The 16703-nt window shown below is 39.5% G+C and overlaps 2 protein-coding genes across 4 annotated transcripts in view; one reads left to right on the plus strand and one right to left on the minus strand.

Annotated features, from left to right (window-relative positions):
* Positions 1–1976: 1976 nt before the first annotated feature.
* Positions 1977–16663, minus strand: LOC123622612 (mitochondrial genome maintenance exonuclease 1-like). 3 transcript variants are annotated; one of them, XM_045529119.1, is made up of 5 exons: positions 16274–16663; positions 15050–15625; positions 10472–10688; positions 3509–3641; positions 1977–3127 (listed from the first exon to the last, which is right to left on the minus strand). In XM_045529119.1, exons 2-5 carry the CDS (start codon positions 15555–15557, stop codon positions 2966–2968), a joined length of 1020 nt encoding a protein of 339 aa, XP_045385075.1. In that variant the 5' UTR covers positions 15558–15625; positions 16274–16663; the 3' UTR covers positions 1977–2965. The 3 variants fall into 3 exon arrangements, with proteins under 3 accessions (XP_045385075.1, XP_045385077.1, XP_045385076.1); XM_045529121.1 differs by lacking the exon at positions 16274–16663 and adding an exon at positions 16241–16252; XM_045529120.1 differs by lacking the exon at positions 16274–16663 and adding an exon at positions 16057–16230.
* SNX5 (sorting nexin 5) overlaps positions 16372–16703 on the plus strand; it is a 28078-nt gene continuing 27746 nt past the window's right edge. The window contains exon 1 of the mRNA XM_045529114.1: positions 16372–16582. The gene's annotated coding sequence lies outside the window, so the exon portion shown is untranslated. The remainder of the gene's footprint in view (positions 16583–16703) is intronic.

Consider the following 16703-nt stretch of genomic DNA (forward strand, 5'->3'; position numbering starts at 1 on the left):
GTTTAATTGCTCAGGTGGAAAGCTGCAGTGATTAAAACAAATTACCCCTCTCTAACTCCTTTTAAAGCTGGTAGGCAAATTGGTTACCTAGAAACACACTGACTTGTGACTAAACCTCTTCGATATTTACATGGGTCAACACATATGAAATCATAGGTCATATGGTGACATGTTTTCCCAGAATTATAATAGATTTATGGAGGTTAAAGTTCTTAGATTATCCGGCTCTGAGGAAGAGGCCAGGTATGAGAGGGGGAAGCCACAATTTTGGGGGGGAATGTTGAAAATTGTTTTTTCTGTCAGTACGGAGTTTTTGTCAGCTGCTAAATACATTAAGCATGGGCAGAACTGCAGAGGAGACTGGGCGCGGTGGTACTGTAATCCTAGCACTCTGGGAGGCCGAGGCAGGAGGATCGCTCGAGGTCAGGAGTTTGAGACCAGCCTGAGCAAGAGCGAGACCCCCGTCTCTACTAAAAATAGAAAGAAATTAGCTGGACATCTAAAAATATATATAGAAAAACTTAGCCAGGCATGGTGGCACACGCCTGTAGTCCCAGCTACTCGGGAGGCTGAAGCAGGAGGATCCCGTGAGCCCAGGAGTTTGAGGTTGCTGTGAGCTAGGCTGATGCCACGGCACTCACTCTAGCCCGGGCAACAGAGTGAGACTGTCGAAAAAAAAAAAAGGAACTGCAGAGGAAAAGGGAATGCAGTTAGCTTTGAATCTAGTGGAATGTCTCAAAACTAAACACTAAGGCTATTTTCTGCACTTCTGTGAGGAAGCCTCCTCAGAAGAGCAAAATATACACCTCCTTTAAAAAAAATTAATTATCCTTAATTAGAATCTCTTCTTACTGTGAATCCTGTTTCATGTCACTGGAGTTTAATATGCCATGTATCACTTAGGGGCAGCCGTGGTATCTGATAATTAGTAATATACATGCCAATTCTTGACAAATTTCAACTCGTTTAGGAGCTCAAATTTGACTTTCTCCTCCTATGCCTCTATAATGACAGTAACTTTTTTTCATTGACATTTACATCTCAGGAGATTGACACTTCTTTATTTGGTGAAATCTGAGGAGTATCAGGATTGTTATGAGAAAGTGGCGAACCCTTGGGCAGCTCAAGAAAACCTGCCTGGGATTTACCTTCATTGTTCTCATACCAACAGCATCTTCCTGGTCAGGTTCTTCAGGCCACCGTTAGCTTAGGAGACTCATGGTACAAAGTGACAGGTCTGAGTTGAATTTATATTAACACAATAGAACAACTCTATTAAAATGAAATTTTGCTGGGTCTAGTCTCCTAAATTCTAAGGGTTAGTGAGTCCTTCTCAAAGTGGCAAAATCTGTTAGTACAACTTTTAACTGTCTCACTTCATTTTTGACTTTGGAAATTACAGACTACAGGAATATATGCTGCTCAAAAAACCCCCACATAAATTCAGAAGTATACACAGTTAATACAAAGGTCTCCCTTTGTTCCTGCCTCCTACCTGAACCTTGCTTTCTTTGCCAGATGACCATGGTTGAGAGCTTAGCAACAACACCTTCTTTTATGCATTTACACAGAACACATACCAAAGCCACTGGGTCAGTGGTAAAATTTTGAATTTAAAAACAAAGTTCATACCCTGGGCACATCGTGAGACCCCCGTCTCTACAGGAAAAAAAAAAAAAATTAGCCAATATACTGGCACATACCTATAGTCCTAGCTACTGGGAGGCTAACAAAGTAGAAGAATCACTTACGCCCAAGAGTTTGAAGGTCCAGTGAGCTATGACTGCACTACTGCACTCCAGCCTGGGCGACAGAATGAGATGAAAAAAAGAAAAAAACAAAAAACAAACAAACAAAAACCCCCAAAACCAAACCACAAAGTCCAAACCATCTCTAGGTTTATGAAATTATCCTATAAACACACAAATTGAAATAAAAAGAAACAAAACTAATAAGCCTCATTAGTCATTCCTTGTATTTTATTTCTCACAAATGATGGCTAATAAAAAAAGTCATCGTAGCACCCTACTATTTTTTTAAAGCAGCAACTTTAATTTAAATGCTAACAGACTCACTCCTTAAACAGGAAACCCTCTTCCAAGGCTATAATGGGCATTTATTTAAGTTTCCCAAACCAAATGACAACTAATAATTTTTATTACCTAGCAAACACAGAAAAAACTCGACATTTTTATTCCCCTATAGCTGAAAAATTCTACATATGATAAATTTTCTCCATGTACATGATCCTTTGACTCTCGCCAGAAATAGCTACTAAAACACCTACAATTATGATTTGCAAACAGGTGTCTGGCTACTTCTGGGGGTGATTTGGTGGTATGCCAAGCCATACTGCCAATGGCTTGGAATATGTCCATCTTTCCAGACCACCATTTACATGAGGCTGAATAATCACATATTTATTTTTAAAAAGGGTTAAATGTTAGTTTTTTCCCCAAATGAAATATATAGAGAACCCCAACATATAAAACAAGTTTTAGGAAACTGCACTGGTAGTGGTAGTTGGCCAATGTCTTCTCCTTCCACACACCCTAGGGGTGTGTGTCCTCTTTCCTCCCAGTGAACCCTGGGGAAAGCCTTGGCACACCTAGCCTCACCGCCTTCCAATCTCAGTTCAAAGACTGGGCATCCTGCCCAGGACACAAAATGGTCTACCAAGGGAGTGTAAGAGTCACCAGCATGACCACCCATCCTGCTTGCCCTCTTTTCAGGTAAACAGTAGATGTGGAATAGTTGGTATTCTATGTGCTGAAGTCCAGCTCTTTAAATCTAGACTTTCCTGGCTCTTCAGAATTTTTGGTAGCAATACATTTCAACACATTAATATTTCTGCTTGTGTTAATGTAGCACTCCAATTCGGTAGCACCTATGAACGTTTTTAGATTACAGTAAACAGCTATATGGCTTCCCAAACTGCTGAATGTTCCCAAATAGCATCTGCTCCCTAATCTGATTTCTGAATATTCTGATTCTTTTTCTTTTCTGTATATTCTTCTAGTCGAAGAAGCCATTTGGCCCAGTACTGGGAACAAAGCTCTGCATCCATGAGATGTGAGTGGGCAGGTGATCCGTCTTTGTAGGCCACCACAATTAAGCCACACTGAACCTGGAAGAAACAAAGGGCAATTCTACTATTATTACAGTAGGTCCAGCGTTTAGGTTCATTTCCTTCTTACGCCAGGGCAAACTCAGTCAGTACAAAATAATCTACAGTAATATCTCCTAACAGGAATTAAGGTGGGTTGATGAAAGACTGCACTAGGACACACAAGAACACAAAGATGACAGATAAAAGAATGGATTGTGATCATTAAAGAACTATTAAAAAACAAAACCCAGGAATAGGGGGGAACATGCTTTTTAAAGTGGGAGATGGACAAGGGACAGAGTGAGCAGTGGGATAAAAATGGAGTAAAACCCCCCAAGGACTTAAGTAGCTGTAAGCACTGAGCAAAGCTTTAAGTAAGTAGAGGCTCGGTGTGCTGACCTGAAAGCTGTAGTTGGCATCATGGTTCATGGCACCCATGTATGCCACAACTTGCAGTGGGTTGTCAAATGTATTTCGGATAAAAGGTTTTGGTTTCTCTGATGTCTTCCAATCAATCACACACAGCTCACCCCTAAAGAGAAACCAAAGGAAGTCTTTGTAGATAATAGTTCAAACTGAAAAACTCTATTAGGTTAACTCTCCTCTTATGCATAAGTTTATACTTGTCACCCAATGACCATTGCTTCTATTGTCCACTTTTTTGGTTTTTTTTTTAAAGAGACAGGGTCTCACTATTTTGCCCAGGCTGGACTCGAACTCCTGGACTCCACCATTCTTCCCACTGAGGCCTCCAGATTAGCTGGGACTACAGGCATGTGTCACCACATCCAGCTCTCCACTTTTTAAAATGGGCTTTACTTCTCAGGATTAGAAAGCTGTAATGCTCTCTTTCTTCTGAATCATTACTGATTCAGGTCAGTAATGAGCCCATCGAAGGTATGATGGAAAATGCTTTCTGAAGCACACCCATGAGAGCTATAGATGTGGGCCACATGGGAGAAGTGCGAAACAACTTTTCTGCTGTTTAAGTTTCTAACCTTTCTCATAATTCCTTTGGACCTCCATGGACTCCTGTCATGTCACTACAGCTCTAGACTTATATAAGTGCAACTGATATAAGTGCAACTTATATAATCTATCTATAAGATCAGTCTAGAGCAGCACTGTCTGAAAGAAATAAAATTTGAGCCGTGTCATTTTAAATTTTCTAGTAGCCACATAGATAAGAAAAAAAAGAAACAGGTGAAATTTTAATATTTTACCTGACCAACATATCTAAAATATTATCATTTCAATATATAATCAATATAACAAGTTATTAATGGGATATTTTACATTTTTTTGTACTAAGTCATTGGAATCTAGTTTTATATCATTACAGCACACTTGAGTTTGGTCTGACCACATCCAAGTGCTCAATATCCATATGTGATTAGTGGCTACTCTATTGAACAGTGCAAGTCTATAGATAATTTTGTCTTTATAATTATTTTGTAATATTGCTGAGTTTAACAATCTATGTGAGTGAGTAAAGGGCCCCAGTTACTCCAGGAGGCTGCCGTTCCTGATTCTTTCACTTAAACAAATCAAAATGCCTTTAAAAAAGATTTCTGCCATAGATCACTGTTTATAGCAATGAAGTATAACTGTAGAACTTAAAAATGTGAAGAAAAATCGTAGTAGCAGACTGAAAGCTGTAAAACATTAATTGGAGATGATACAAATAAATGTTAAGATATCCCATGTTCATGCATTGGAAGAATTAATATTGTTAACATGTCCATACTACCCAAAGCAATCTACAGATTCAATGCAATCTCTATCAAAATTCCAATGGTATTTTTCATAGAAATAGAAAAAATAATCCTAAAAATCATATGGAACCACAAAAGACCCCAAATAGCCAAAGCAATCTTGAGCAAAAAGAACAAAGCTGGAGGCATCACACTCCTTGATTTCAAAGTATAGTCACATATCAATTAACAAGAATATGTTCTGAGAATTGGGTTGTTAGGCAATTTCACTGTTGTGCAAATAACATAGAGCACTTACCCAAACCTAGACGGTACAGCCTACCACACACTTAAGTGCTATGGTACAGCCTATTGCTCCCAGGCTACAAAATTGTACAGCCATGTTACTATACTGAACACTGTAGGCAAGTGTAACACAATGGTCAGTATTTGTATATCTAAACACATCTAAGCATAGAAAAGGCATGGTAAAAATACAGTACAAAAGATAAAAAATGGTATACCTGTATAGGGCACTTACCGTGAATGAAACCTGCAGGACTGGAAATTGCTCTGGTGGGTCAGTGAGTGAGGGGTGAGTGAATGTGAAGGCCTAGGACATTACCGTACACCAATGTACACTTTGTAAACACTGCACACTTAGGCTACACTAAATTAAAAACCTATGTTTCTTTCTTGAATAATACATTAAACTTTGCTTACCATAACCCTTTTACTTTAGAAACTTTTTAATCTTTTAACTTTTTTTACTCTTGTAATAATAATTAAAACACATTATACAACTGTATGAAAGTATTTTTTCTTTCTTTATTCTATAAGCTTTTTTCTATTTTTAAAATTATTTATTTACTTTTTAAACTTTTTTGTTAAAACTAAGACACAAACACACACAGTAGCCTAGGTCTACACAGGGTCAGGATCAGTGTAAATACAAAAACCAGTTAACAGTCATTTATTATCAAGTATTATGTACTATAATGTACATAATTGTCTGTGCTATACTTTTACACGATTGGCAGTGCAGTAGGTTTGTTTATACCAGCATAACCATAAACACATGAGTAATATGTTATGCTATGATGTTACAATGGTGTGACATCACTAGGCATTAGGAATTTTTCAGCTCCATTATAATTTTATGGGACCACTGTTGTCTATGTGATCTACTGCTGACTGAAACATTGTTATGTGACACATGACTGTGTATTATAAAGCTACTATAATCAAATAGCATGTTATCAGCATAAAAATAGACACATATACCAATGGAACAGGACAGGGAGCGTGCATTTACAGTCAATTGATTTTTAACAAAGGAAAGCTGGATATCCCCTTGCGGAAGAATGCAATGTGACCCTTATCTTACACCACATACAAAAATCAACTCAAAATTAAAGACTTAAACGTAAGACCTGGAACTGTAAAACTACTGGAAAACAGGGAAAAGCTCTGCAACACTAGTCTGGCCAATGATTTCCCAGATAGAACCCCCAAAGCACACGTAACAAAAGCAAAAATACACAAATGCATCAAACTAAAAAGCTTCTGCATGGCAAAGGAAACAATTAAGAATGAAAAGACAACCCATGAAATGGGAGAAAATATTTGGAAACCATACATTTGATAAGGAACTCAAACAACTAAATAGCAAGAATACAACCCAACTGAAAAAATGGGCAGCAGGCATGGCGACACTAGCCTGTAGTTCCAGCTACTCAAGAGGCTGGGGTGAGAGGACTGTTTGAGGCCAGGAGTTTGAGGCTGTAGTGGGTCATGATTGTGCCTGTGAATAGCCATTGCCATTAATATTGTTAACATGTCCATACTACCCAAAGCAGTATCTGGATATCTGTTAGAATAGCTATTATTTTAGACAAAAGATAACAAGTGTTTGTGAGGATGTGGAGAAAAGTTCACTGGTTCACTGTTGGTGAGAATGTAAATTAGTATAGCCATTTTGGAAAAGACTATGGAGGTTGCTCAAAAAACTAAAACTAGAACTACCGTTTGATCCAGCAATCCTACTTCTGGGTATATAGCCAAAGAAATTGAAAACAGTATGTTGAAAAGACATCTGCACTCTCATATTCATCAATGGATAAAGAAACTGTGGTTTCACAGAATGAAACACTATCCAACCTTTAAAAACAACAGAATTCTGGCAGAGCACGGTGGCTCATGCCTGTAATCCTAGCACTCTGGGAAGCCGAGGTGGGAGGATGGGTCGACGTCAGGAGTTCGAGACCAGCCTGAGCAAGAGCAAGACCCCATCTCTACTAAAAATAGAAAGAAATGATTTGGACAGCTAAAAAATATATATATAGAAAAAATTAGCCGGGCATGGTGGCGCATGCCTGTAGTCCCAGCTACTCGGGAGGCTGAGGCAGAAGGATCGCTTGAGCCCAGGAGTTTAAGGTTGCTGTGAGCAAGGCAGATGCCATGGCACTCTAGCCCGGGCAACAGAGTGAGACTCTGTCTCAAAAAAATAAATAAATGAATACAAACAACGGAATTCTGTCATTTTTGACAACGTGGGTGAACATGGAGGGCATTATGCTAAGTGAACTGAGCCAAGCACAGAAAGGCAAAAACTTCATGATGTCACTTATATGTAGAATCCAAAAAAGCGAAACTCAGAAGCAGAGAGAGTAGAACACGAGTTACCGGAGGCTTGGCGGGCAGGAGGAGAAGAAAGGGGAGATGATAATCAAAGGGTACAAAGATTCATTTAGGTGGGTGGAATGAGTTTTAGTGATGTATTGCACAGCATAGTGACCACAGTTAATAATAATGGATGGTATATTTCCACCCCCCCCCACCTGGATGGTATATTTTTAAACCACTAAAAGAGGCCAGGCGTGGTGGCTCACACCTATAATCCCAGCACTTTGGGAGGTCAAGGTGGAAGAATCACTTGAGCTCAGCAGGTCAAGGCCAGTCTGGGCAACATACCAAGACCCTGTCTCTAAAAAAAATTTTTTAAAAATTAGTTGGGCATGGTGGTGCACACCTGTAGTCCCAGCTACTCAGGAGGTTGAGGTGGCAGGATTACTGGAGCCTAGAAGTTACAGTGAGTAGGGTTTAAAAGCTCTCATCACCAAAAAGTGGTAAGTAGGTGAGGTGACAGGTGTGTTAATTAGCTTGATTTAATCCTTTCACATGTATACATATATCAAAACATTATATCCCATAAATATATATAACTATTATTTGTCAATCAAAAAAAATTTAAAATTCTTAGTAGCATAAACTCAAAATTGCAATGGACAGTTTACAAATTGCTCTTAGGCAAATGAAAAGATGCTCAACCTCCTCACTTATGCAGATTGAAAATACAATGCTATCAAAATTACCAACATTGTGTTGTCAAAGGTGTTCACAAATAAGCACACTTACATCTTTTATAATTTAAAATGCACATACCCTTGACCTAGCAATTTCCCTTTTAGGTCAGTACTGGGAGAGCAATAGCTTGATATCTCGGGTGCAAGTGAGAAACGCCTGGGAGATTTAAGAAGTATTCATGTCCAGGTCTACTTCAAACCAGTTGAATTTATTCCAACTACATTTATCGCCCATCCAAAATCAATAAACAAATGCATCTGCCCAGAGAACCTCTGTAGTATACAAGGAAGCACATGCACTGCAGCATTGTTTGTAACACTAAAACATTATAATAGAAATAACCTGAATGTTCCCAGTAGGGAAATGGACATGGCTCATTCAAAGGAACACCAAACACCAGTCAACAGGAGAGAAGTGGATCACAACAGTAGTGCTAACATCTATTGAATAGATAGTATATATTTTAAAACATCTGTTGAATAGATAATATGCATTTTAAGCACTATTCAGGGCATATCTCATTTGATCTTCACAACCACCCTATGAGATAGGTACTATCATTGGTCTTATTCTAGGGATGAATAAATTGAGGTACAGAGAGACTAAGTAACTAGCCTAAGCTTAGATGAAAAGCCAGAATCTGATCCTAGGTAGTCTGGCTCCTGAGCCCAGTATCTTAACAGCTTTGTGATACTGTGTGTCTAGAGATTTCTATATATCGTGACTCTCACAGTTCTGAGTGTAACAATACATAAGTGCTGTGTGCGTATGTGTATTATACATAGTGTTGTGTGTGTTAAAGAGGGTAATAAATAGACTGAAAGGACACAGTACCAAATTTACAACAGTGAATGCCTTTGGCCAGGGGATTGGGAGAGGAGGGAGGAGGTGACTCAAGGAACTTCAGCTTAATTGGTAATGTTGTATTAATTTCTTTTTAAAAAAGAACCAAATATAACAGTGTTATTAACTATTAATTCTGGGTAATGGAAAATTATTAAAAGAGAAAAGAATGTTGCAGATCTATATAAACAAATAAGGAAAGACGTCTAAAATACTTTTTTTAAGTGGAAAAAAAGCAGGGTATAGCATCTGTGTTAAGAAGTGTAGGTGTGGGGCAAATGATTATACATATAGTTATAAAATATCTCAGGAACACAAAAACTTTTTAAACAGAAGTTAAAAACAGAGTGGGTGTGGGGGATTCACTTTTAATTGCTTGAATTAGCAAAGTGCATACATTATCCATTAAAAATTCCTTTTAAATTTCTAAAATGTTAAGTTTCAAAAATGTTCATATTCTCAATGTTGATGCTCTGATTTTAAGAACAAAAAACAAACAGCAGTGCTACGGACATATAATCCCTATGAAAAGCATTTGGTGTCAGGAACTTCTTTCTTGTAGGCCTTGGGTAGAAGTGATTGCATGGCTCCCTTGGTAATCTAAAGGGCAGCCCAAAATAGCCTATTAAATTTCTTGGCACACAGGGCTCTTCTCAGATAGGAAGCTGTTATGGCATAAAACTGTTAGGTGGTTCTAAAGTAGTTTCCAGACTAATAAATATTCTGTCACTTTTCTTTAACTTAAATTTTAACTACAGCTCCAGGGTTTACACACACAGATTTTTCTCCCTATCCCTTCTTCTTGTTCCCTTGCTTTGTTTGGCATAGGGACACCTCCAGGTTACAGCTACCCTTGGAATCTGGAGTACTGGGAAAAACAGTAACACAGCAGCAATTTAAAATACTGCAAGTCCCTGGATGCTCAAACTGAAATAAAAAAATAAAAGAAAAAAAACAAAAAACTGCAGGAAGCTTTAGTGAGTTCAGAGTTCCTATGCATGTCAACCATTGCCTGGAAGCCAGGAAGAAAGGTGATTTTCAAAACCAACAGTTCATGATACAATCTTTAGGAAAACAGGAAAGAAAAAGCAGAAATTATGGATCATATGGCTGGTATCTTGCTTGGGAGGAAGGGAGGAAGGGAGGAAGCACAGGCTGGAAAACAGGCCATGCTAGGGATATTGAAAAGTATACCTTTTCTCCACCAAACAGTTTGATTTTGGAATATTGGTTGACAAGGATTGTGTGGCTCTTCCCCCTATATCTGCCCTCACCTCCTGCCCCATACCCAATTGTTTAACCTGTCACATAGGTTTTGACTTTAAAGATGCAGAGGCAGCAGTATCTACAGGCATTCCTTGAAGCAGGAGTGAAGAGGAAAACGTACAGTTTGACAGGCATCTGGCCCAACCTGCACTAATTCACCTCCATACTGTGATGGAAACAATCTCATACTTACTGATACTCAGCCACACAGTCCAGCAGACCTATATACTTCAAGGTTTCATGTTGAACGGCACTTTCAAGAGCACGAACTCCACTGATATCTTTCAGAATATGCTGGACGCTTTCGACATAACCAGATTTGAGATTTTCATCTTTCTCTTTTAAGTTTCCCTGGGGTGAAAGCATGCCTTCCAAGGCTTCATGGAACCATTTCCCTTGTAAAAACATGTCTGAAAAGAAAAGAGGGGAAAAGAAGTGGGGGGAAACCAAACAAAGCTAGTACTAAAAAACAGATTTCAAAAAAACCTCTGAGTGATAAAATTAAAAATTAGGTAAAATTATATAAATATATAATAATATATAAAAATATATAATTATAAAAATTATATGGTAATAAAGAAAAAATTTAAATTATACAAGTTATTAAGTGACAACCCCTAAGAAACCAAATTTTAGCGTCTTGTGAAACCTAAGCATGCACTTTGAAAACTAAAGGTATTACAGTAGTTTAGACAGTAAGATGCTTTAAAAGGAAGTATTTCTAGTAGAATTAGGCCAAAGCTAGAAGTACATGTTACAGATCTAGGAGCTGTAAGATCACACCTAGTTTATGGTGCTATGTATTTAAGTATCCAATTTAATAAGTTAACTGGTTGTGATAAAAAAAATCTATAGAAATGTAGGGAACTGTGCTTCTGTTTATGGCTCTTTTTTTTATCACAACTTAATTATGAACATAGGTGGGAGAATCCTTTTACTAATAGGATTAGTGACAAGCAAAGAATGAAAGTCAAGGCACATACAAATTAAAACACAATGAATTAGATATCGTGGGATTTGGAGGGAGAGGAAAATATGATATTCTTCTGCACTTTTCTTTTTAAGTGTTAGAACAGCCTGAGATGGTTGCTGTACCCAGAATTGTTTTCCTTATACATTTTTAAGAAAAGGGAACACAAATAGATTCAACAAATGCAAAAAATATTATATTTGTTTCTTGGTAAGGGAAAGAAAGGAAGAGGGGGCATTGTTATGCTAACCAGTGGCCTCGGTGTTTTCAAAACATTATTTAATTTTCAAACACATCAATCTAGCAAGATAAGGATTATTACCCCTATTTTAATGAATGAGGCCCTGTGGTCTATGCAGCGCTGTTAATTGGCCTAAAAGCAAAAAGCTGGACAGGTAGCCTGGCACCAGAATCTGTGTTCTTTCCAGTCCACCACACATTAGAGCCAAGAGGCAAACTCAGAGACTACCATTTAGAAACACACAGAATCAGAGGAGGAAATACACATGGAGACAGAAAAGGAGGAAAACAATGCATTTAATGAGGTAATATTAAACCATATTACCTATGTCAAGTATTTTTTACAAAGATTTCGAAAGGTCAGTGATATCATTGGTAAAAAATGGAATCCCTTCTGGGAAATTACTTGAAGAGTTAAATGAAATTCAACTTAGGGCCGGGTGTGGTGGCTAACCTGTGTAATCCTAGCACTTTGGGAGGCCGAGGCAAGACTACTTGAGCTCAGGAGTTCAAGACCAGCCTGAGCAAGAGCAAGACCCCATCTCTACTAAAAATAGAAAGAAATTATCTGGACTACTCAAAATATACAGAGAAAAAATGAGCCGGGCATGGTAGCAAATGCCTGTAGTCCCAGCTACTTGGGAGGCTGAGGCAGAAGGATCACTTAGCCCAGGAGTTTGAGGTTGCTGTGAGTTAGGGTGATGCCACAGCATTCTAGCCAGGGAAACAGAGCAAGACTCTGTCTCAAAAAAAAAAAAAAAAAGAAAGAAATTCAACTTAAGAACTAAGGTATTGTCTTCTAAATGTACTTGGTTCAGTTGGAATCATTAATACATAAAAGACCAACAAGAAATTTAAGACTGATAGAATTAAGCCCTAGGGGGAAGAAGTGTAACATTCATCTATAAAGTAGATTAATAAAGCAGAAGACAAACACGTTAAAAACAGGAAGCAGGGCCAGGCGCGGTGGCTCACGCCTGTAATCCTAGCACTCTGGGAGGCCGAGGCAGGTGGATAGCCCCAGGTCAGTAGTTCGAGACCAGCCTGAGCAGGAGAGAGACCCCGTCTCTACTAAAAATAGAAAGAAATTATATGGACAGGTAAAAATATATTCAGAAAAATTAGCCGGGCATGGTGGTGCATGCCTGTAGTCCAGCTACTCGGGAGGCTGAGGCAGAAGGGTCGCTTAAGCCCAGGAGTTTGAGGTTGCTGTGAGCTAGGCTGACGCCATGGCACTCACTCTAGCCTGGGCAACAGAGCAAGACTCTGTCTCAAAAAATAAAATAAAATAAAATAAAAACAGGAAGCAAAAAAGTTGCTTTATCAACTGTGACATACATACAGACAATTCATTTCCCACTGCTAACTTTACATCAGAAATGTCATCAGAAAGTAAACATGTTTTTCCCATAGTGTAATTTTATTTTAGTTAAATACAAAGGTTGCGGTGAGCCATAATAAAGCCACTGCAGTCTACCCTGGGTGACAGAGGGAGACCCTGTCTCCAAAAAAAAAATCAGTATAGCAAAAAAACTAGAAAGTAAACCCAGCCCTGTCCACTATGATCAACACAAATATAGATCAGAGTAAATCAGATTTTCTCATTCTTGCCAATCTTCAAAAGGTGAACTGAGCTTGGGAAATTGCTCAGTGTTTGGAAGAATGCCAGCTCTGGGCACATCTTCTAGCCTTTGACAAGACCAGGAAAAAAGGAATTTATCGATCCAATATTTTTCAGCCTACCTCTTCAGACATATTAACCAATTTAGTGAGTTATATGCTTTTTCTCTTTTTTTGGCCATGACACTAATCTGTATGTGATTTTTCCCTTTATTTATTTATTTAAAGTGATTCTGCTCATTACTTAAGGTTAACTGAGTTAACTGAGAGACAGAGCACAGCCCTTATCTAGATCAACAAAGTTGACTCTGAAAAAACAACCGTCGTTTTCCTCAGGGCCTGGGCTGTTAGGGCTCCTTCACATTCCAAACAGAAATTCCTCTATCTATCTAGAAGGCCCTGGGCATAGTTCCTTACTTTGTGCCAAAAGCTACAGACTCTAGGGGTCCCACATGCCCCAGCAGGTTTCTGCCTTTACATTTCTTTTCAGTAATTTCACCTGTGACATTCCGGATTTAAAGAAAATCAAAACAGTTTATGAGGAAACTATCAATTCTAAATTCTAGTGGCAGGACTAAAAGCTTACGATGCCATTAAAAGATTTTTATGCTGCTTCCTTAGAAAGTAGAGAATAAAGGGCTGGGCACAGGGCCTATAATCCTAGCACACTGGGAGGCTGATGCAGGAGGATCCCTTGAGCTCAGGGGTTCAAGACCAGCCTGAGCAAGAGCAAGACCCTGGCTCTACTAAAAATAGAGAGAAAAAAAAAAATTAGCTGGGCAACTAAAAATAGAAAACATTAGCCAGGCATGGTGGCTCGTGCCTGTAGTCCTAGCTATTTGGGAGGCTGAGGCAGGAGGATCACTTGAGCCCAGGAGTTTGAGGTTGCTGTGAGCTAGGCCAATGCCAGGGCACTCTAGCCTGGGCAACATAGCAAGACTCTGTCTCAAAAAGGAAAAAAAAAAAATGAAAGTATAATTTTGGTGGTCGTTATAATTAACTATCCTAAGAAGGCAGTTAGCCCCTGCATGTTGTCCTTGGCCCACACAGCTGAGGAATGTTATAAGAAGTGAAGTCCTAACCTTGACCATTTTTGCCATATCCAGTACCACTTACATATAGTAATTTTTAAAAAACATTTGACATGTTTAATATGTTACACACTTAAACAAATGCAATTTTTTAAAGGTGCTTGAAAATAAGTACACTAGTCTTAAAATAAAAATGCTTATGTACCACTAGGGGTACACCTTCGGCTCTCTGGGAAGCATGGGCTACGGAATGATAGATGTAAAACTTAGCTTTACCTAAAGACACCTATATAATCCTAATGGGACCAGCTAATTCACCTATATCAATGGTCTTTTTTTTTTAATAGAATCTGTTCTCCTCACTTGTCTAAGTTAGTAAATTAGAAATCGAAGGCTAAAATTTATTCTCAGATCCTTATCAAGAACATTTAAGTATCTCCATTTACCAAGATCTAAATATAGATCATGTGTTCTGTTGCCATGGTTTTTAAATTTATCAGTTTACACTGATAAGTAGAGCAATGGGTATTTACTAAATTCCGAACAGAATTCATAGCAGAAAACCAGAATTGTTTTCAGGTGACTGACTTTTTTCCATAATCCAGAAAAACAAGCAATTCTAATAATAAGTTTGTAGCTGATAAAACAAATTAATGCTATGTATCATTTAATCAAATTACTTGATCTCTGTGCTTCTTTCATCTGTAACATGGGGATAATAGTATCTGTGCTTCACAGGACTGTCATGAGGGTTAAGTGAGTTAACACACATAAAGTGCTATTTCATGCTAATTACTATTATTTGAAAGTAATTCTTCACCAGTAAGTTTTAAAAAACACCCTCATTCTTTTGACACCAGTGCTCTATATTCTAGAAAACAGTGACTATACAGAACTACAATTGAATTACTTGAAGTATATTCCTTAAAGCCATTTTCTCCCAGTTCCAGAATCATTCGCTGTTTCCACCTCTCCAGATAGAAAATCTGTTGTTTTGTCATGGTCTCCTGAAGGATTCGGGTCACGCTTGGTACCACATTCCTTCGCAAAGGGATTTTCAAAGGAATTGAGGGATCGCTTGTATCTGATTTAACATTTCTCTCTGGATTGAAGATAGGAAACCAATTTTGTGGAACTCTCGCTTCTTCTTGCTTTGGGGGTTTTTGCTTACTCACAGGTCCATACAGTAAAGCATCTTCATGGAACAGTGATTCTGGGGTGCGGGCAAGGCCCCTGAATGACAAGACAGACTGTACTAAATGAGAGTATTTTTCTTGGTCCACTTCTTCATATGGGTTCATTTTTTTGTTCCGGCCACACGAATAACAGGAAGTGGAGAAATACCCAAGGGCAGCCGGTTCCACTGAAAAACGCTTTGAACTTCTGAGCTGCTTGCAAATGGTCTGAAATGCCTTCATCTTTAGATTTGTTTTCACTTCTTTCTAGTCTATTTGCAATGTCGAGGGCCTTTTATATTTTTGTAATCCTATTAAAGAGAAAACCACCAAAGTGAAAGCTGTATCACAATGATATTGCACATCAAAACTGTATTCAATAAACTTTTTGGATATAGCTATTTCCCAAAAAGATTCTCACGAATACCTGAAGCACCAGTACTTATTAAATATGAATTAGTAGACAGCTTGGGGCAAGACCTCTCGAATCTTTAATCTTAAGAAATGTGACGCCAAGGAAGGGAGGCCTGTGCGTGAGACACAGAACCAAACCAAGGAGTCGGTCCTACAGCTGCCATGGCAGCTAACAGCTAACAGTTCACGACCGATCCCTAAGCAGCAGGTTCTTTGCTAAATATTCTGTATAGATAGTTCTCATTTAATCCTCACACTCGTTAACGTAGACACCATTCTGACCCGGTTTTACAGAGGGAGCTGGTCAGAGGCGGTCAGCAGGACCCACCTTCGCGATCCCCAGCGAGTTGCCTCCCGCTCCGCCGTAGGGGTGGCCCCCGTAAAGGGCGGGAGTTTGGATTAGGGAAAAGCCGGCTTAAATAGAAGCCCAGACCACAGCAGGGGTCGGTACATCAGAAACCACCACGCTTCGCTTAACTCCCAGGGGGTGAATAACCTCTCGGGACCCGTACTTTCATCCGTCCCGCGCTTTGGGCTCGACTTACACAGGCAGTCCCGGCATGCACTGCGGCGCTCACCCCCGCGGCTGTTGCTAGTTTCCCTCTGGGGACGCGTGAGCGTAGGGAGTGCCTCCCCTCAGGCGGAAGCGCGGGCGCCTGCAAATCGCGCCCTTTTGTTCTCACGAGATCTTGTTACGTCATCCCTCGTCGCCATCTTGGAGCCGGGTTGAGTAATAAATTCCCCGCGCCGAAGCGCGGTCTTTCTTGAGACGCGCCTCATCAGCATAGTGTCTGTTGCTCTGTGTCCCCGTAGCGGTCCTGCGATCGGCGTTCTCCGCGTGGTGCGGAGCAAGGGTAGGCCCCGCGTTGCATCTTTGCCCGGCTCCAAGATGGACGGCAGCGGGGACGGGGAGGCCGCTCTGGGGGAGCACGTGGCGCCCTGCTCGCCTGCTCCCGGGGCTGCTGGGATGGTGGC

The sequence above is a fragment of the Lemur catta genome, chromosome 17 (genome assembly GCF_020740605.2).
Source record: "Lemur catta isolate mLemCat1 chromosome 17, mLemCat1.pri, whole genome shotgun sequence".
NCBI classification, from domain to species: domain Eukaryota; kingdom Metazoa; phylum Chordata; class Mammalia; order Primates; family Lemuridae; genus Lemur; species Lemur catta.